Consider the following 19,850-nt stretch of genomic DNA (forward strand, 5'->3'; position numbering starts at 1 on the left):
AAACCAAACAGAGAATCTGTTCCTTTGTAGGCAAAAGAGTCTCAAGATGTGAGATGGGTGTATTTGAGGTTCTCAGGTAGATTTTATGTTTTAGGTCAGCTTTTTATTTGTATGCCCCCAGAGAGCTTTGGAAATTTGAATTCTGTAATATTGTTAAAGTTTAAGGTAAATGAATTCCTATTTTAATTGATATGAGGAAAACTACTCAAAAGTTGCATCAATCTTTGATAATCCTAATACATTTAATGGGTGAGGACTAAATCCCTAGTATATTATAATACGCTACTTAATCTTAAAAATACTTTTTAAGTTTATTTATTTTGAGAACGCAAACACACAAATGGGAGGGGCGGGGGAGGGGGGAGAGAGAATTAGAGAGTGAGAGAGAGAATTAGAGAGTGAAAGAGAATTGCAAGCAGCCTCTGAGCCCAATTCAGGACGCGAACTCACAAACCGTGAGATCATGACCTGAGCTGAATTTAAGAGTCAGACACTTAACTGACTGAGCCACCCAGGCATCCCGCCCACCCCCCCCAAAAAATTTTTTTTTTAATTTTAAAGAGCAAAACAAGTTCATTCAAAATAAAGGCTATTAGAAAGATATGGGGCACCTGGCTGGCTCTGTTGATGCATCACGTGATTCTTGATCTCGGGGTTATGAGTTAGAGCCCCATGTTGGGTGTAGAAATTACTTAAAATCTTAAAAATAAAATAACAGTAAAAAAATGTGGTTTATATATATGACTATTTTATTTCATTTTAGTTTTTAGTTTTCATTTTTGAGAGAGAGAGTGCATTAGTGGAGGAGGGGCGGGGAGCTAGGGAGAGAGAGAAAATCCCAACCAGGCTCTGCACTGACAGTGTGCAGAGCCCGAAGTGGGGCCTGAACCCACGAACCTTGAGATCATGACCTGAGCCAAAACCAAGAGTCAGACACTTACCCAACTGAGCCACCCAGGCGTCCCAGTGACTATTTACTTCAGATAATGTATGCATGGGGGGCGCCTGGGTGGCTCAGTTGGTTGAGTGACTGATTTCAGCTCAGGTCATGATCTCATGGTTCAGTTCATGAGTTCGAGCCCCACATCAGGCTCTCTGCTAGCCGTGTAGAGCCTGCTTCAGATTCTCTGTCTCCCTGTCTCTCTCTCTCTCAAAAATAAACATTAAAAAAAAAAAAAAAAAAAAACCTTTAGCTAATGGATGCATGGGTTCGTAAAAATCTGGTCCACTCCAGAGCTCTGGCTTCAGCCACCCCCAGAAATAAGCGGTGTGATCATTTCTGGAGCATCCTGTCCGTGTTTCTTTATATGAAAACAAGCACTCGCACATTCACGTTTTTCTTCCCCACGTTTTCCTCCTTGTAATGAGCAGTAAGATTTCACATCTTTGGGTGTTTGGCTGCTCACGGTTTAAGCCTCCTCCTTCCCTCTTTCTCTTATGCCCCCAACTTGGTCAAGCTGATGGGAAAGTCTGGGGGGTGTCTCTAGAGATGGCAAGAGATGCCAATCACGGAGGTCCCCACCCCTGTGCGAGAATTCTTGCCGCGGCCCCACCTCCCAGCTCCGGGGAACACCAAACCAGATTCTTTTCATTGGTTTCTGAAGCCGTTTCAGAGCTGCTTGAGGGGCCAGCCCTGCCGTCCCCAGAGCCTTGGTTATGTGATTTGTAAGCCTTTTCCTCCCATCTTGATGCATGTATGCGTGTACACGGGAACCACATCTCTGCAGGCGACCGTAAGTTTTGTCACCGTGAGCCATGTCCAGACGTGACCCCCATGCTGCGGGCCTGCTTCTCTTGCTCTGACTTGCTCACCGGCTCTGCTGCCCGAAGGCGGCGTGTGCTGTGGGCGCTGGGCGCCGGGGAGCTCGCGCTGTGACCCGTGCTGCCCTGTGGTGTGTTGGTGACCCTCCCCAGCCTCAGCTCTGTGTTCAGCCCACCAGAGGTGGCCGTTCACAGGATCCCTAGGTGTTTGGGAGGAGGGATGTAGGATTGAGGCCCTCCTTGAAGTGGTCCTGTTCCACGTATTTGCTGGTTTGGATCTGTGTTGGGGGGAAGCTGTGACAGAGGCTGGGTTGGCCTCACATGCCTGGGTGGGGTGCACTATACCCTGTGCAAAAGGAGGGCCCATTGCGTGGTCAGTCCTGAAATAACAGCTAATTAGAGAAAGAGAAGAAAGGGTGAAAGGCAGCCAGTAGATGGGGGCCTGAGTCCACACTCCTTAACCCCAGAGGACTCACCAGGACCTTTAAGCACCTCTGCTGCTTCTGCCCCTGCCTCTACTGCAGCCAAGATCCTGAGCCTCCAGGTAGAGGGCACGACACTCAGGTGCCCCTGTGGCACAGCAAAGGGATTCGTTCCACTTGATTTAAGTCCAGGGTCCTTAAACCCTGTATGGCAGCCAGTGGTCACGGGAGAGGCTCCTAACCCTGATGGCACTGTTCTCAGGCTCTCTGGAGGAAACGGTGTGTAAATACCAGGACAGAGAGGCCGCCCCCCTCCCTCGAAGTATAGCCTGTGATGGGAAAAAACAAGACAGGAGGGAGGCAAAAGAAAAAAGTGTTGAAGCTGATGCAGGCAGCCGGGGACTGAGAACCCAGAGGGGTTTCCGCTGGACCAGCCGAGAGGCTCCCTGGCTGTGCGCAGGATAGAAATCAAATGCCAGCCAGCAGGAAGTGAGAGAGAGTTTATTGAAGATAGAGAGAGAGAGCAGATTCAGATGGAGCACTTAGGAGACTCAGGAAGGAGAAGGAGAAGGAGTCTCATCTTTGCTTAGGGCCTGGGGTTTCTGTTGAGGACGGTGGTCTGGTGTACGTGTCCTCTCGGGTGTCGGGGAACTCGTCCAACGAGGGCAAGTGCTCCTGTGTCCTCCGTAAGTCACTTAAACCCTGGAGCCGGGGGTCTCAGCATCATCTGGAGTCAGTGTTCCTGGAAAACGTATATGATGACGCCCCCTGCTGACTCCTTAGAAGTTACGTATTTTGCTGGAAAACGCCAAAGATATCATTAATTCCTTGACCTTTACAAAGAGAGCACACGTTTTGGGCACCTGGGTGGCTCAATCGGTTAGGCGTCCAGCTTCGGCTCAGGTCATGATCTCGCGGTGCGTGGGTTCGAGCCCCGCGTCGGGCTCTGTGCTGACAGCTCGGAGCCTGGAGCCTCCCTCAGATTCTGTGTCTCCCCTCTCTTTCTGTCCCTCCCTCTCTCTCTCCCCCCCCTTTCCTCTCTCAAATAAGTAAACATTACAAAAATTATTAAAAAGAACAACAAAGAGAGCATACGTTAAGGTACGTGCAAGGCAGGGATGCAGGCCCTAGCAAGAATAGAAGCAGGAAAAGGAGCAGAGAGAAGAAGAAAACAGCCTTTTTCCCATGGGGTCCCTTCAGTTGCCCTGTCTCAAAACCCAGGTTTGCAGTTTTACCAGTTGGAAATTTAACATCTGCGAAAAGAATTTACACAACAAAAAAAGATAAAAGTACCCTCCTTGCTGCTTCCGGCCTCCACAGCACAGGTTCCGAACGCATTTTGCCGGCTACCCTAACGCGCTAACTTAGGAACCTCAGGCACATGATCGGTACTAGGGCTTACCTTGCAGTTACACCCGGGGACCCCACTAAACTTAAGCAGGGTACCCCTGATCATTTTAAGGGAGTTGCTGACTATGATAGAGAGGACAGCTAAGCATGTCTCCCCTTAATTATGAGAACCATGGTCTTACCTGATTTCCCATGGTCTTAGCTCCCGTTGTTCTTAAATATCCCGCACTGAGCAGAGCAGGTCTGAACCCAGTGTCTCCTAAATTAAGTTTAAATATTGTGTTTGGCACTTATGGGACCCCACAGATCTTACTGCACCCCTCCCCACCCCGTTAAATTACTTAATCTGACCCACTGTAAACTTAAAAGGGCCTTGAAGGATTGGAAACCATTGGTTAGAAACCACTTAATTTAATGAAAAAGTAATTATTCCCTCTGGTTCTCCTTTTAACAGCCTTATTTGACCTATTCTTAAATCTGCAAGCAATGAATGCCCCCTCAGAATGAATTAGTGCAAACTCGAGGCTGTGTTCCCAGTCCCCACCGTTACGGAAATGACTGACTCCCTTCAGCGACAGATCGGTGTCGTGCAGTCACAGGTTTGGCCACGTCTGTTTTGTTCGGTGCCTGTTTCAACAGTCTGCCAGGTGCAGTTGGCCGTCAAGTAGTGTAATACCAACGACATCCTCCTCTGAAGTCATTTGGGACTTCAAAAATTTTGACGAGAAGAGCTCATGAAAAGGGGACGTGCCATCACCGTATATACGATGTGAGACTTTCGCACCTTGTCTAAGTTCTTAAAAAAAAATTCTTGGTAAAGAGGTAACTATTGTTCAGATTCTTTTGGTGTTGTGGAGGCAACATATTCCTTGTTTAAAATTTTACTTGAGCCCGTTTTTGCTGTTACTTGTAAAATGGCCCATCCTGAATAGGCACCGCTTACAACAAAACAGGAAGATTCTGGACGCCGGTCAGATTGCTGTGCAGCAGGCACACCTGTTAGCGGTTTCACAGCAGAGGCTTCAGTGACTTCCTCTCGTGCCTCCTGGAGTTCCCTGCGACGGCCTCAAGCTGGCCCTAGGTTTTTGATGCGCGAGATGGCCTTAGGCCCCAAACTGCATACCATCAGTCTTGGCACTGAGCAGCAGTGGCGTCCCCTGTGTTTACAGACTCTTGGGTGATTGTCCAAGAGATGCCCCTCTGTGGTCAAAGAATTCTGGGACTCTCTCGCCTCACAGATACCCACAACATACAAGTCAAGGTAATATGTCTCCGCGTCTGCTAAGGCGTCTGTGTAGGTCCTCGCCTGTCCACATCGGCTCCTTATCCACATCAGAGTTCCAGACGCTCCTGCTGGTGACGAAGGCACTCGTTTCCCTGCTCAGAGCATACAGTGGCGAGCTCTCACGAAGACACTGGGTGGAAATTTCTGGTCGCGCGCGTCTCGGGGTTTAGGCCTCATAGAGTGCTATCGTAGGTTATTGGAATAAATTCAAAGGAGTTGAGTGAACAGTGGCTTCTTTCAGTCATCGGGGGTGAATAGCGCATCTGTCTTCCTCTTTTTTCTTCCCCCCGATAGACTATTTTTTTTTTTTTACAGCAATTTTAGGTTTACAGAAAACTTCACCAGGATGTACAGAGTTCCCACATAACCCCCCTGCCTTCATACAGCTTGCCCTGTTTTTTTTATATTTTACATCAGTGTGGTACATTTGTTACATGCGACGAGCCAGTATTAATGCATCGAAGTCCTCGCTTTACAATAGCTGGACGCTTTGGGGCGCCTGGGTGGCTCAGTTGGTTAAGCATCCGACTCTTGGTTTCGGCTCAGGTCATGATTTCACGGTTCATGGGATCGAGTCCTGCACTGGGCTCTGCGCTGACAGGGCAGAGCCTGCTTGGGATTCTCTCCCCCACTCTCTCTGCCCTTCCCCTGCTCTTACATGCCCTCTTTCTCTCTCTCTCTCTCTCTCAAAAATAAGCAAATATTAAAAAAAAAACTTTAGGGGCGCCTCGGTGGCTCAGTGGGTTGAGCGTCTGACTTCAGCCCAGGTCAGGATCCCACACTTCGTGGGTTCGAGCCCCACATCGGGCTCTGTGCTGACAGGCTCAGAGCCTGGAGCCTGCTTTGGATTCTTTGTCTCCTCTCTCCTCTCTTTTTTTTTTTTTTAACGTTTATTTGTTTTTAAGACAGAGCATGAACGGGGGAGGGTCAGAGAGAGGGAGACAGAATCTGAAACAGGCTCTAGGCTCTGAGAGCCCGACGCGGGGCTCGAACTCACGGACCGTGAGATCATGACCCGAGCCGAAGTCGGCCGCCCAACCGACTGAGCCACCCAGGCGCCCCCTCTTTTGCCCATTTTTAATTGAGTTGCTTGTCTTACTGAATTTTAAGAGTTCTTTGGACATTTTGGATACCAGCCCTTTAGCAGAGAAGTGTTTTGTAAAGATTTTCTCTCAGTCTGTGGTTTCTGTTTTCCATCTCTTTAACTGTCTTTCACAGAGTGGGTTTTCATTTTAATAAGCCAAACTTAGTATCTTTTACTTTCATGGATCCTGATTTGGTGTTGTATCTAAAAATAATAATTACCAAACCCTAGGTCTCCTAAATTTTCTCCTATGCTATCTCCTGGGAATTTTTTAGTCTTGGTTTTTCTATAAGATCTATGAATCCATTTTGAGTTAATTTTTGTGAAAGGTGCAAGCTCTGTGTCTAGATTTTTTCACGTGGATTCTACTTTTCCTGGCACTTTTTGTTGGAAAGACTGTGTTTTATGGGGCTCCTGGGTGGCTCAGTTGGTTAAGCGTCCAACTTCGCTCAGGTCATGATCTCACGGTTTGTGGGTTTGAGCCCCGCCTCAGGCTCCATGCTGACAGCGTGGAGATTCTCCTTCAGATTCTGTGTCTCCCTCTCTCTGCCCCTCACCCTGAGCTCACACTCTGTCTCTCTCTCAAAAAAAAAAAAAAACAAAAAAACAAAAAAAACAAAAAAAACTGTGTTTTCTCTATTGAATTGCCTTTGTCTTTTGTCAAGGATCAGTTGACTGTACTTCCTTGAATCTATAGGAAAGCATTAACTTTTTTGTTTTTTCATTTTATTTAGAGAGAGAGAGCACAAGTGAGGGAGAGGCACGGAGAGGGAGAGAGAATCTTAAGCGGAGCCTAACACAGGGCCAGAGTCCACACCCTGGGATCGTGACCTGAGCTGAAATCCAGAGTCAGGCACTCAACTGACTGAGCCACCCAGGCCGCCCAACTTTTGCTTTTGTATATTAGCCATTTATCCTTCAGCTCTACTCTCTTATTAGTTCAAAGGGCTTTGTTATTGTAGATTCTTTTGACATTTGCTCCTGTCATCTGACATTAGTCCTGTCATATGTGACAAAGATAGTTTTATTTTTTTTAATGTTTATTTATTTTGAGAGAGAGGGTTACCTGGGTGACACAGTCAGTTAAGCATCGGACCTCAGCTCAGGTCATGATCTCCGGGTTCGGGCCCCGCGTCGGGCTCTGTGCTGACAGCTCAAGAGCCTGGAGCCTGCTTCAGATTCTGTGTCTCCCGCTCTCTCGGTCCCTCCCCTGCTCGCACTCAGTGTGTGTGTCTCTCTCTCTCAAAAATAAACATTAAAAAAAAATTTTTTTTAAACTCTGTAAGAAAAAAAAATTAAAGTGATTATTGATAGGGGGGTGCCTGGGTGCCTCAGTCGGTTAAGCGTCTGACTCTTCATTTTGGCTCAGTTCATGATCTCACGGTTTGTGAGTTTGAGCCCCTCATCGGGCTCCATGCTGATGGTTTGGAGCCTGCTCGGGATTCTCTCTTTCTCCCTCTCTCTCTCTCTCTCTCTCTCTCTCTCTCTCTCTCTGTCCCTCCCCCATGCGCACTTGCCCCCCACACACACACTTAAAAAAATAAAGTGACTATTGATATCCTTGGATTAATATATACCATAGTTATCTATCAGATGAAGTTCTTTTTTTTTTTTTTCAGGTGAAGAATTTTTAAAATTTACTCCTTCTGAAATGCCCTCCCTTTCTTCATCATTTTCCTGCTTTTTGAAGGAAGTTTCTTTCACATTTTTTTTTGCAAAGCAGGTATACTGGTGGAAAATTCCCTCCATTTTTGTTTGTCTCAGAAAGTCTTTATTTCTCCCTCACCCTTGAAGAATAATTCTGCTCGACACAGAATTCTGGGCACGTCGTTTTTCTCTGTCAACCCTTTAAAATATCTCATTCCACTCTCTTCTTGCTTGCGTGGTTTTTTTTTGGGGGGGGGGATGAGTATAAATTAATTCTTTGTTTCTCTATATCTGAGGTGTGTTTTTCCCTCTGGTTTCTTTCAAGATGAAATGTCTTAGTATGCTATGGGATTTTTTGTTTTATTTGTTTGAAGGCAGACCTCATGGGCGGAGAAGGAACTGAGGCAAATAGGCCTTTCAAAAAAAATAAAATAAAAGGAGGCCTTTAGTGTGATGTTTTCAGGTTATCTGGCTAAGGGTTTGTGAGAAATAAGGCCACCGACCCAATCAGAGGAGGGACGTGGAGACTCGGCACAGCGGATCGAGGTTTTCTTCGACCTTCTTGCAGCAGCGGGTGTCTTGGTGGACAGGCAAGCTCGGGGCAGTTACAGCAGACAGTTTGTCTCCAGGGTGCGTGTCCCTCCCCTGATTCTTCACTGGCTGAAGCGAGAGCCTTACCCGGACGTCGCCTGTGCCCATGTGAGGTAGAAAGTAGTCTGACTGGGGGACAGCCGGGTGACTCAGTCGGCTGAGCGTCCGACTCTTGATTTCAGTTCGGGTCATGATCTCCTGGTTCGTGGGATCGGCCCCCACGTCGGGCTGTGCGCTGGCAGCGTGGAGCCTGCTGGGGATTCTCTCTCTCTCTCTCTCTCTCTCTCTCTCTGGCCCTCCCCCACTTTCTCTTTCGCGCGCACGCTCTCTCTCTCTCTCTCTCTCTCAAAATAAAGATTTAAAAAAAAAAGTGGTCTGGGGCGCCTGGATGGCTCAGGCGGTTGGGCAGCTGACTCCAGCTCAGGTCATGATCTCACGGTCTGTGGGTTCAAGCCCCGTGTCGGGCTAAGTGCTGACCGCCTGGAGCCTGCTTCAGATCCTGTGTCTCCCTCTCTCTCTGCCCCTACCCCCACTCTCTCTCAAAAATGAATAAACATTAAAAAACAAAAAAAAATTTTTTAAAGTAGTCTAATTGGAACAAATGTACATTTCCTGAGGTGATGCCGAGACTTTCAGTCCCCGCTTTGTTCTTTGGCTCATGCTCATTTCAGAGCCCACCAGAATGAGCCTGCAAAATAGAGCGGGGAAGAAAAACCAGGAGGTGAAGTGTCCAAGGATTCGGGACTCCATTATGGGGGGGGGGGAGGGGGTCATATATATTTCCAGTAGGTTGTAAACATGTTAACGAGACAGCTTTTATTTTGGCATTTCTGAAGGTGGATCCTCTCCCTTACTTCTCACAGGGTTAGTCTCTATTATGATTTGTTGTACCCGTGGCAGAAAACTAAAACTTCCCGGGCGTCCTTTCTTTTGTCACCCCCGTCATCTGTGGGGTTCTCCAGAAGCTTCTCAAATAAGGGCTGAAATGTGCAGCTCTTTTCCGCGTACTAGTAAACAGGAGCCCGGTTGCTGCCGAGGTAAGTGTGGGCGGAGGGGAGAGCATTCTGCAGTCATAGGGTTTAGTCTCAGTCTTTCGCGAGCATGGGCCCCCGGGCTGTCCTCTTCTTCCTCATAGATACGGGGAAGATACTTGGTCTTTGTCCGTGGTTCCTAGCCAAGATCTCTCGAGCCTTTGGAATTTCCTGAGTGATAAGGGCGATGGGGCAGTCCTCTGTTCTAGGAGCCCGCCCAGAAATGCCTCAGATGGCTTCCGGATGGGGATTGGACACCAGAAACACGAGGCCTTGATTGGAGGCTTAGAATGTTCAGCTCCGCTTCCCAGGCTCTGGAGAGGGAAGAGGGGCTGGAGATTGAGTTCATCACCAAAGGCTTTGACTTCATCACTTGGGCCTACGTAATGAAACTTCTGTCGGAAGCCTTAAAGGGGGCGGTGCCCCTGGGTGGCTCAGTGGGTTAAGCGTCCGACTTCAGCGCGGGTCATGATCTCATGGCTCGTGGGTTCGAGCCCCATGTCGGGTTCTGGCCTGCCAGGCTTGGAGCCTGGAGCCTGCTTCGGATTCTGTGTCTGCCCCTCTCCCACTTGCTCATGCTATCTCTCAATAAACATTAAAAAATTTAAAAATTAAAAAAAAAAGGTACACTGGTGTATCTATTGGAATACATTTTGCTTAATTATTCTATTGATAAATCCTTCACATCTTTCCATACCAGTACACGTCACCCTTTGCTTTTAAACGGTGACTATGTGGGGCACCTGGGTGGCTCAGTCTGTTAAATGTCCAACTTCGGCTCAGGTCATGATCTCACGGTTTGTGGGTTCACGCCCCACATGGGGCTCTGTGCTGACAGCTCAGAACCTAGAACCTGCTTCACATTCTGTCTCCTCCTCTCTCTGCCCCTGCCCCCCTCATGCTCTGTCTCTCTCTCTCAAAAAATAAACATTAAAATAAGTAAAGGTAAGTATATAACCAATTCTTTCTCTTTTTTTAAATTGTTTTTAGTGTTTATTCATTTTTGAGAGAGAGGCACAGAGCGTGCGCTGGGGAGGAGCACAGAGAAGGAGACACAGAATCCGAAGGAGGCTCCCGGCTGTCAGCAATAGAGCCCGACGCGGGGCTCGAACCCACGAACCGTGAGATCACGACCTGAGCTGATGTCGGACGCTTAACCCACTGAGCCAGGCGCCCCACCAATTCTTTCAAAATAGACCCTTGTTACCAGTTTTTGCTGTCAAAAATCTGTGAACTAGTACTCAGATTTCCACCTTACAGGGTAAAAAAGAAAAAAAAAAGAAAAAAACATACTTCTCCAAACTTAATTCTTTAAATTTTTATCATTAAATATATTCAGAAAATAATGTGCCTGATGCCTTATCAGAAGACTTTGTGGTAATAACAGTATAAACATGTTTGTGATCATTAAGATTTATAAGTGGCCATTGAACAGTTGTCAGCCTCCCAATGTTCCTGACCTGACTCCTCTCCATCCGACACCACGTGACCTCTGTCTGGATTCTTTATTCTTCAAAACCTTTACCATCTGTTTCCCCCCCCCCCCCGCCCCCACTAAACAGTGTTCTTTTAGTTTTAACTTTAAAAAATATATATATATTTTTTAACATTTATTTTATTTTTGAGACAGAGAGAGACAGAGCATGAATGGGGGAGGGTCAGAGAGAGGGAGACACAGAATCTGAAACAGGCTCCAGGCTCTGGGCTGTCAGCACAGAACCCGACGCGGGGCTTGAACTCACGGACCGCGAGATCATGACCTGAGCCACCCAGGCGCCCCTAAAAAATATTTTTAGTATTTATTTTTGAGAGAGACATTTTTTCTCATATGGTCTTTCATCTTCTGTTAAATACGTTTTGATTATTTTCTCATTTTTTAAACTATATGTTGCGTCTTACTCTGCACACTAAACTCTAATGTTGCATGTATTACAGATATTTTCTTATATCTTAGTTTTTTTTTGATTTCCTTAGTTTATATATGAGTTGTTCAGTCTCTCGTTTAGACCTTTTTAAATTTTTTTTAATGTTTATTTATTTTTGAGAGAGAGGGAGAGAGCACAAGCAGGGGAGGGGCAGAGACAGAGGGAGCCACAGAATCTGAAGCAGGCTCCAGGCTCCGAGCTGTCAGCACAGAGCCCGACGCGGGGCTCGAACTCACGGACCGTGAGATCATGACTTGAGCCGAAGTCAGACACTCAGCCGAATGAGCCACCCAGGCGCCCCCGTCTCGTTTTAGAGGTTACTCTTTCCCTTATCTGAGAAAATTCTCCCTATTTTTGGATCAATAAAGTATTTATCTATGGCTTCTACAAGTGCCTTGGTTTTATCTTTCACATTTAAGTCTATAGTGAATTGGCTATTTCCCACGGGATAGGAGGGAATATAATGCGCTTTTCCAGTTAGGTGACAGTTTGTCTTTGCCCCATGTATTAAAGGGCTTCACATGTCGGCCAGTGCTCCACAGTGCCTGATCCGCCCTTGACCAGCTTTCGATATTTAATGCTGGTCCACGGAAGACACTTTTCCTTTCCCTCGGCCTGTTTTTCTCTCTGCCAATGCTATGTTGTCTGGAATACTGTGATTTGAAAATCTTTGATGTATATTCGGCAAGCCGCCACTTTGTTCTTTGCAAGACCTTGACCATTTTTGGACATTTGTTTTTCCTTTTAGGTCTGGAGGTCTGATAAAAAGTCTGTTTTGGGGATTGTTGGAATTTAATAAAGGTACATTTTGGGAGAGGAAACATCTTAAGAAGTGGAGTTATTTCTAAGAACATGTACCATATTTTCACTTTTTTTCATTCTTCTTTGTTCGAGAAAAATGTACATCTTTTTCCATTAGGACTATTAAATATCATTCATTAGTCTTGTTTAGTGTTCAGTTAAATCTGTCCTGGAGGGGGATGCCCCACTGGCTCAGTCAGTAGAGCCTGTGATGCTTTTTGTTTTAAATTTATTTTTAATGTTTATTTATTTTTGAGAGAGAGAAAGAGAGAAAGTGTGAGCAGGGGAGGGACAGACAGGGAGACACAGAATCCAAAGCAGGCTCCAGGCTCTGAACTGTCAGCACAGAGCCCCATGCAGGGCTCGAACCCACAAGCTGTGAGATCATGACCTGAGCCAAAGTCGGACACCCAACCGACTGAGCCACCCAGGCACCCCTGGTGCCTGTGACTCTTGATCTCTGGGTCATGAGTTGGAGCCCCCTGTTGGGTGTAGAGATGGCTTAAAGATACACACACACACACCTTAAAAAATATAAATAAATTTGTTTTGGAGGAAACCACATGCAAGCTTCAAGGAGATGTTATCTCTTACTGTAACCCATAGGATGGGCTCACTTCCCCAAGCAACAAGTTGTAACAACACACGTAAAATACTGTCTTCCAGGGAAGCTCATTCGGGACTCCGTGCCTAGATCACACAGGCACCCTCTACTGCGCATAACAAAAGTTTGGACTCTCAGAACGAACACAAGAGTTTGGGATACGTCATAATCTTTTGCCTAAACAGTTTGGGCACACTGAGTCACTCTCATCAGGTTGGGGAGGTCCCTCCTATATCTTGGCTCCCAGATACCAACGAAGGAAGGACAGACACCGCGAGCAGGCATTTGTAAGGATCCGCCGTGTCAGACCTGCTAATAACGTTAACGCTCTTCCCCATGCGAGGTACTAGGACACTTTCATGAGCCAGCGCTGCAGAGTAATTGGAGCCAATCCAAGTAATTGAGCCAATCCAAGTAGTTCCTTTTACTCCGTGGATCTCGCAAGAAGTGTGGATTTCCTGTTCTCTTAACCAGATGGGTGAAATCTACCGTCCAAATTACCATATGGGAGCCATTTCTCTATCACCTGCACGTAGACCTCAGTGAGTTAATGATCTTGTTCAGAGACCAGCATTTAGGGGAATCGTGTAGCTGAGGGATGTCTGTGCCCAGAGGCTAGGCTGGCATGCCCCTGGGCCCCACACGAGGGGTCAGAAGTACAGGAAATGGAAGGGCAAGCCTCTAGGGCAGCTGGTTGAATATCACTGCCTCCTGAAATCAGAGAAGGGAACCTCTGTGTTCTTTTGGGAGAAGACACTGCTGGGGCTCCTGGGTGGCTCAGTTGGGTAAGCGTCTGACTCTTGGTTTCGGCTCAAGTCATGATCTCATGGTTCGTGAGTTTGAGCCCCGCATCAGACTCTGCACTGACCGCGTGGAGCCTACTTGAAATTCTGTCTCTCCCTGTCTCTCTCTGCCCCTTCCCTGCTCATGCTCTCTCTCAATGTAAATAAATTTATTTAAAAAAAAACACTGCTGAACCTTTTGTGTGTTTCATAATGATGAGTGCATTGACCGTCAAACCACTGTGGCTTTCAAGTGAACTTTCTCGCAGATTGCAATGTTTATCCAGTTCCTCAAGCTCAGCAGAGCCTGAAGTACGCTGTTAGGGTTCTGCCGAGCATCCTGTCATCTCAGCGTGTGTGCATACACGTGCTTAAAAGTTGGTGAGAAGCGGCTCCGAGGCCCTTGCGTAGAGAGGTTTTGTGGGGTTCGGAGTTGTGATGCCTTCTTTTTCATACATAAGCTGTACTATCTGAATGACATCCTCGCCCCATGAAATGGGACGGATTGGAGGGAATGAGTGAATCTCTGACAGATATTTTTATAGACAAATGAAGACGAACACTTCTCTGCCAGAATATTTTCGTTCAGCCAGCTGCGTCAGACTATTCCTGATGGCCTGGGGTACTTGGGGACAATATGGCTAGCTGGTGTCCTAGTTACCAATTGGATTCCCACAGGCCTTCTGGCCTTTCATGGTTGGCAGTGGAAATAGAAGCACAAGCTCTCAGGGCGCCTGAGCGGCTCAGTCAGTTAAGCATCCGATGTCGGCTCAGGTCATGATCTCACGGTTCGGGGGTTCAAGCCCCGCATCGGGCTCTGTGCTGACAGCTTGGAGCCTGGAGCCTGCTTCGGATTCTGTGTCTCCCTCTGTGTCTCTGCCTCTCCCCCGCACGTGTTCTCTCTCTCTCAAAAATATTTAAAAAAAATTTTTTTAAAGAAGCCAAAGCTCTCAATGTTTCACTGTGTTTTTATTCATTCAAACTTGACGTGGCTGTGCCCCTCTGCTTCATGGAGTGCTGTGTGACATGGTGGGTGATAAAGAAGGAGGCGAGCTTTTTTCTCACAAGGAATTGGTGGCCTTACAATGGAAATGTTTCTTTCATTTGCATAGTATTTCCTTTCCCAACGTGCTTGGGACTCCACCATTAGAAAGCAATGAGACTGGAAGTGAACGTAGTAAACGTAGTAAAAGTAGGAATAATTCTTTTGAAAAAAGTTGTATCTATTTATTTTGAGAGAGGAGCATGAGCCCACGAGCAAGGGAGCAAGGAGGCTGTGCGCTGACGCGGTGCTCGATCTCAGGAACCGCGAGATCCTGACCTGAGCCGAAATCAAGAGTCGACGCTTCACCGACTGAGCCACCCAGGCGCCCCCAAAGTAGAGCTAATTTCCACGTATTCATGACACTACCAAATTTATGAGGAGATGATTGTGTAGAGAGAGTGGGAATTCTGATGACCAAGTCATAGAGTGTTTTGAGATCACAGAATCATGTGAACTTCTTATGAATTGACTATAGATTCCTAGTGCTGTCTCATCCATCCTCCTCCACACGTATGTGGGATGTTTTAGGACGCAGTGGCCTTTGAGGATGTGGCTGTAAACTTCACCCTGGAGGAATGGGCTCTGTTGGATCCTTCACAGAAGAAACTCTACAGAGATGTGATGCGGGAAACCTTGAGGAACCTGGCCTCAGTAGGTAAGGATGACCGCTCACTTTCTCCTCGTCAGTTAGAGGACGCGTGTTTCTTGCCCATCAGTGCTCTTTGGTTTGGAACGGGGCAAAGGAGTACTTTGGCAAATCAGGCATGGGCAGAGCTCATCATGGACTTGTGATAATTCTTCTGTAATTTATTGGTTTTTTTTTTTCTGGGTTTGCATTGTAGGGAAAAAATGGAAAGACCATAACATTGATGATCAGTACAGAAACCAGGGAAGAAATCTAAGGTAACTTGCACTCACGGTGGAAAGGAGCATCCAGAGGAATCTTTGTATGTTGCAAGAATTGAAAAGCAAGCAGACATGGGGCGCCTGGGTGGCTCAGTTGGTTAAGCATCCGACTTCAGCTCAGGTCATGATCTCGTGGTTCGTGGGTTTGAGCCCCACGTCAGGCTCTGTGCTATTAGCCTAGAGCCTGGAGCCTGCTCTTGATTCTGTGTCTGCCTCTCTTTCTGTGCCTCCCCTGCTCGCACTCTCTCTCTGTCTCTCTCAAAAATAAACGTTAAAAAAAAAAAAAAAAAAACTTAAAAGCAAGCAGACACAAGACAGCCCAGCTTCAGATGTAGGTTTTCCTAGAAAATTTTCACCAAAGTGTTTTCTTAAATGTGACAGCTGTTCAGTGTTTGCAAAAGAGTTCGTTTGTAAATAGTATTCAGAAACTCCATATATGACTCTCACTACTTTCATGTAAGAGTTTTGGTCGAGCAGAATATTTCAAACAGTTCAGACAAGACAGAAAAACCTACCCTTTTCCTATGAATTGTAACAATGTAATCCTAGTACTTACTAAGAGGTAGGAAGTCACAAATCAATAATACACTTCTGGATTTTTTTTTTTTTCAGGAGTCCTATGGTAGAGAGGCTCCATCAGAGTAAAGAAGGTGGCCAGTGCGGAGGAAACTTCAGCCTTATTCCGCATCTTAATCTGAACAAGAAAACTTCTCCCGAGGTAAAACCGTGGGAGTGCAGCGCGTGTGGAAAAGTCTTTATGCGCCATTCGTCCCTTAATAGGCATAAGAGATCTCACACTTCGCCAAAGCCATACAAGTATCAGGAGTATGGAAGAAAGCCTTATAAATGTAAAGAGTGCGGAAAAGCTTTCAGTTATCTCCAGCCTTTTCAAAAACATGAAAGAAACCACAGCGTGGAGAAATCTTACAAATGTAAGGAATGTGGGAAATCCTTTCGATATCGCCAGTCTGTTCGAAAACACGAAAGGACTCACACCGGAGAGAAACCCTATCAGTGTAAACAGTGTGGAAAGGCCTTTCGATATCATCAGACCTTTCAGACACATGAAAGGACGCACACGGGAGAGCAGCCCTATCAGTGCAAGCAGTGCGGGAAGGCCCTCAGCTGTCCCAGCTCCTTTCGAAGTCACGAGAGGACTCACACGGGAGAGAAACCTTACGAATGTAAAAAGTGTAGTAAAGCCTTCAGTTGTCCCAGCTCTCTTCGAAAACATGAGAGAACTCACACCGGAGAGAAACCCTATGACTGTAAGGAATGCGGGAAAGCCTTCATTTCTCTCGGGAGCTTTCAAAGACACATGATCACACACACTGGAGTCGGACCTTATAAATGTAAGGAGTGCGGGAAGGCATTCAGCTGTCCCAGCTCATATCGGATACATGAAAGATCTCACACCGGAGAGAAACCCTACGAATGTAAGCAGTGTGGTAGAGCCTTTAGTTGTTCCAGTTCCTTCCGAACACACGAAAGAACTCACACTGGAGAGAAGCCCTATCAGTGCAAAGAATGCGGAAAAGCCTTCCATTGGCTCACCACGTTTCAAGTGCATGTGAGAACTCACACTGGAGAGAAGCCCTATATATGTAAGCTGTGCGGGAAAGCCCTCAGTTGTCCCACGTCCTTCCGAAGACACGAAAGGACTCACACCGCGGAGAAGCCCTACGAGTGTAAACAGTGTGGGAAGACCTTCAGCTCTCCTCTAGGTTTGCAAATACACGGGAGAACTCACACTGGCGAGAAACCCTATAAATGTGAGGAATGTGGGAAGGCCTTCGTTTCCCTCACCAGTTTTCGCAGACATATGATGACACACACTGGAGACGGACCTTATAAATGTAAGGAATGTGGGAAAGCCTTCAACTGCCCCAGCTCCTTCCGGATACACGAAAGAACTCACACGGGAGAGAAACCCTATGAATGTAAAATATGCGGTAAAGCCTTCAGTTGTTCAAGTTATGTTCAGGTACATGAAAGAACTCACACGGGAGAGAAACCCTATGAATGTAAGGAATGCGGGAAAGCCTTCATTTATCGTACGACCTTTCGAGGACACATGAGAGTGCACACTGGAGAGAAACCTTATAAATGTAAAGAATGTGGGAAAGCCTTCAGTCGACCCAGTTCGTTTAGAAGCCATGAAAGAATTCACACTGGAGAGAAACTTCTTGAATGTAAGCACTGTGGGAAAGCCTTCAATTGGCCCACATCCTTACATAAACATGTGATGAGAATGCACACAAGATAGGTAAATTGTAACTGAAAAGTACAGGAAAGCGTTCAGTCTTAACAAACACAGAGTCACGTAAAAACACCACTGGAGAAAAATGACGTAAATGTAAGAAATGTGGGAAAGTCTGATGCAAATCCAAATACAGTACCTCCAGAGAATTCACAACATGAAAGGAATGCTTCAGAAGTTGAAGAATAATGAATTTTGTTCTGAAACTCAGTCTCTGGACTGTAGCTTCTGGTTGTTGCTTTTCAGCTGAACGTTGAGTTGAGACAATTCTGTGAGCATTGTTTAAGCAATAGTACGGAAGCTTAGTAGGTAGTCTTTTTCCTTAAGTCAGTTTGTAAAAGTTTTGTCTTTCCCTTTTCAAGTCTATTGGATCTATGGGTGAGTTACGGTGTATTTGTAATATGTAAGTATTAATTTTTATATAATTTTTTAACTGTTCTGAACGTGAAGGGGCCATGGTATAATGACATTTGGGTATTTGTTGGGATTTTCTTATTGACCTCCTGTCACAGGTACTGGATATTCCTTGTCTATTATAAATATTCCTCCTTTCATATGTGAAATGGTTTCTGTTTTGTTTTTTTTGAATCCAAAGAGTCTTTTCTTTCCTGGTTAATAAATTGTAGGCATCAATTTGTAAGTATGCAGAGTTTATCATAGGGTATAATCTCATTGGAATTGCTGTTTACATCTTTTCCCTTGACTCTGTCATTTCTTCCGACTGTGATTTGGAGATTATACTTTAAGAGACCAAAAAAAAAAAAAAAAAAAAATGTAGCATTGGAGATAGCACTCCTGGAATGCGTTAGGTCAACATGGGTAATGTTGCGACCTAATTTTCTAGAAGCTGCTCTCTTTATAGTTTCATGTTAGAATTCACCAGTAGCCTCACTTGCATGAGAGTCGGAAGGCAAAAAGGAAGAAGGCCTTAGTTTTTGGAATCACGGTACAGACAGTGATCGATACCATGGGAATTTTGCCTACACCTTCCAGCCCATTTTGCTGATTCTTTGCCCTGCCCGTCAAGAGTATCTTCAGTACCACCGCCAGCTACTTGACTTCCCTTTTCTCAGAGCTGTAGCTTTCCACAGATGCCGCCACGAGGCCTACGACCTGGCAAAGGTTGATGCCACTTGGATCTTCCCGCAAGCCATCAGGTGTCCACCAGACCGTCATGGTGGAGAATGTTCTTTAAAGCGCTGACTTCCCTCTTCTCTGGATTGTATTTGCATAGGGTCTAATTTGTGTAGTAAGCCCCTTGTTGTGTTAATACTCCTAATTACTGTGTGTTTCTGATTACACCGGTACAGCTACAACATGCAGCCAAGAGGAACCCCATGGCAACTTATTCCTCTACCGCATTGTACAGTGACTTCTGTGAAAATAAGCCTTTTCGTGTGAAAATAAGCACCTTCTCCTTACCAGGCAGATTGTGGGTGTTTCTGATTACTCACATCTGAACATAAGTCTTCGGTGTATTTTCAATTATGTTTTTATGTGATTTAAAACATTCTCTAAAGCTCAAACCACTGTTTCTGTCCGTGGTCCTTAAAATTCTTTATTAACTGTTGGATATTAGCAAATGTTATCTTCTCCATTTCCTGATAGGATATATTAAAACGTCCCATTGCAATCGTGGCTTTTCGAGCCAACCTGTAATTTTGTCAGCCTTATGCATTCCGAGGGTCATCGTGTGCAGACAAGTTCAGATATTTTTTCCTCCAATCTTGTTTTTTATTCTGTAGTCACAATTTTTGCAATTAAATTTCTCGTCCTCCGTTATTGATGCCAAAAATTCGCATCATGGTTTTGTCAGTGCCTTCTTGCCAAAGACTGCCAGGGTGACCTCTGTGGTCAAAGAGAGAGAGGTGGAATGAATTGCAGTGATAAAGGTGACCACAAACCACATACGACAACGGGATTATGTTGGGGCGCCTGGCTGGCTCAGTCAGCGGAGCGCGCGACTCTTGGTCTCGGGGTTGCGAGCTCGAGCCTCACGTTAGGTGTAGAGATTACTTTAAAAAAAATAAAATCTTCTAAAAAAAACCGGTGGAGTCAATCAATGCGGAGGTGCTCAAATGGTCTAGGATTTGGACTTGTGAAACTCTTACAGAAATTAATACAATTAAAAGCAGATATTTTTACAGGGGAATTGAGAACAAAGCACACCCACAGACCGAGGGAAGGCCCTTGCCCAGAAAAGGCCTTCGTGCTGGGCTGAAGAGGCAGTCTTTTCTTTGCATGGAGCCAGTCTGCACAGAGGTGATGTGGGTGTTTTATCAAATGCCCAAGTTTCCACAAAGGACGATGAGGCATACAAAGAAACTTGGAAACCTGGCCCACTAAAATCAAACCC

General features: G+C 45.9%; 1 protein-coding gene across 1 annotated transcript; it reads left to right on the plus strand.

Annotated features, from left to right (window-relative positions):
* The first annotated feature begins 13,126 nt into the window (after positions 1 to 13,126).
* LOC122213063 (zinc finger protein 791-like) lies at positions 13,127 to 19,407 on the plus strand. The gene is made up of 4 exons (XM_042927235.1): positions 13,127 to 13,150; positions 14,857 to 14,983; positions 15,171 to 15,231; positions 15,847 to 19,407. Exons 1-4 carry the CDS (start codon positions 13,127 to 13,129, stop codon positions 17,498 to 17,500), a joined length of 1,866 nt encoding a protein of 621 aa, XP_042783169.1. The 3' UTR covers positions 17,501 to 19,407.
* The last annotated feature ends 443 nt before the right edge of the window (positions 19,408 to 19,850 follow it).

The sequence above is a fragment of the Panthera leo genome, chromosome A2 (assembly GCF_018350215.1).
Source record: "Panthera leo isolate Ple1 chromosome A2, P.leo_Ple1_pat1.1, whole genome shotgun sequence".
NCBI lineage: Eukaryota > Metazoa > Chordata > Mammalia > Carnivora > Felidae > Panthera > Panthera leo.

What these genes read in the sequence shown, in the direction of transcription:
- LOC122213063 (XM_042927235.1), top strand. Translation starts at nt 13,127, where the DNA reads ATGCCCCTGGGCCCCACACGAGGG. An exon ending in CCCTGGGCCCCACACGAGGG is followed by an intron (nt 13,151 to 14,856) that starts GTCAGAAGTACA and finishes GGGATGTTTTAG; the next exon opens with GACGCAGTGGCCTTTGAGGA. An exon ending in GAGGAACCTGGCCTCAGTAG is followed by an intron (nt 14,984 to 15,170) that starts GTAAGGATGACC and finishes TTTGCATTGTAG; the next exon opens with GGAAAAAATGGAAAGACCAT.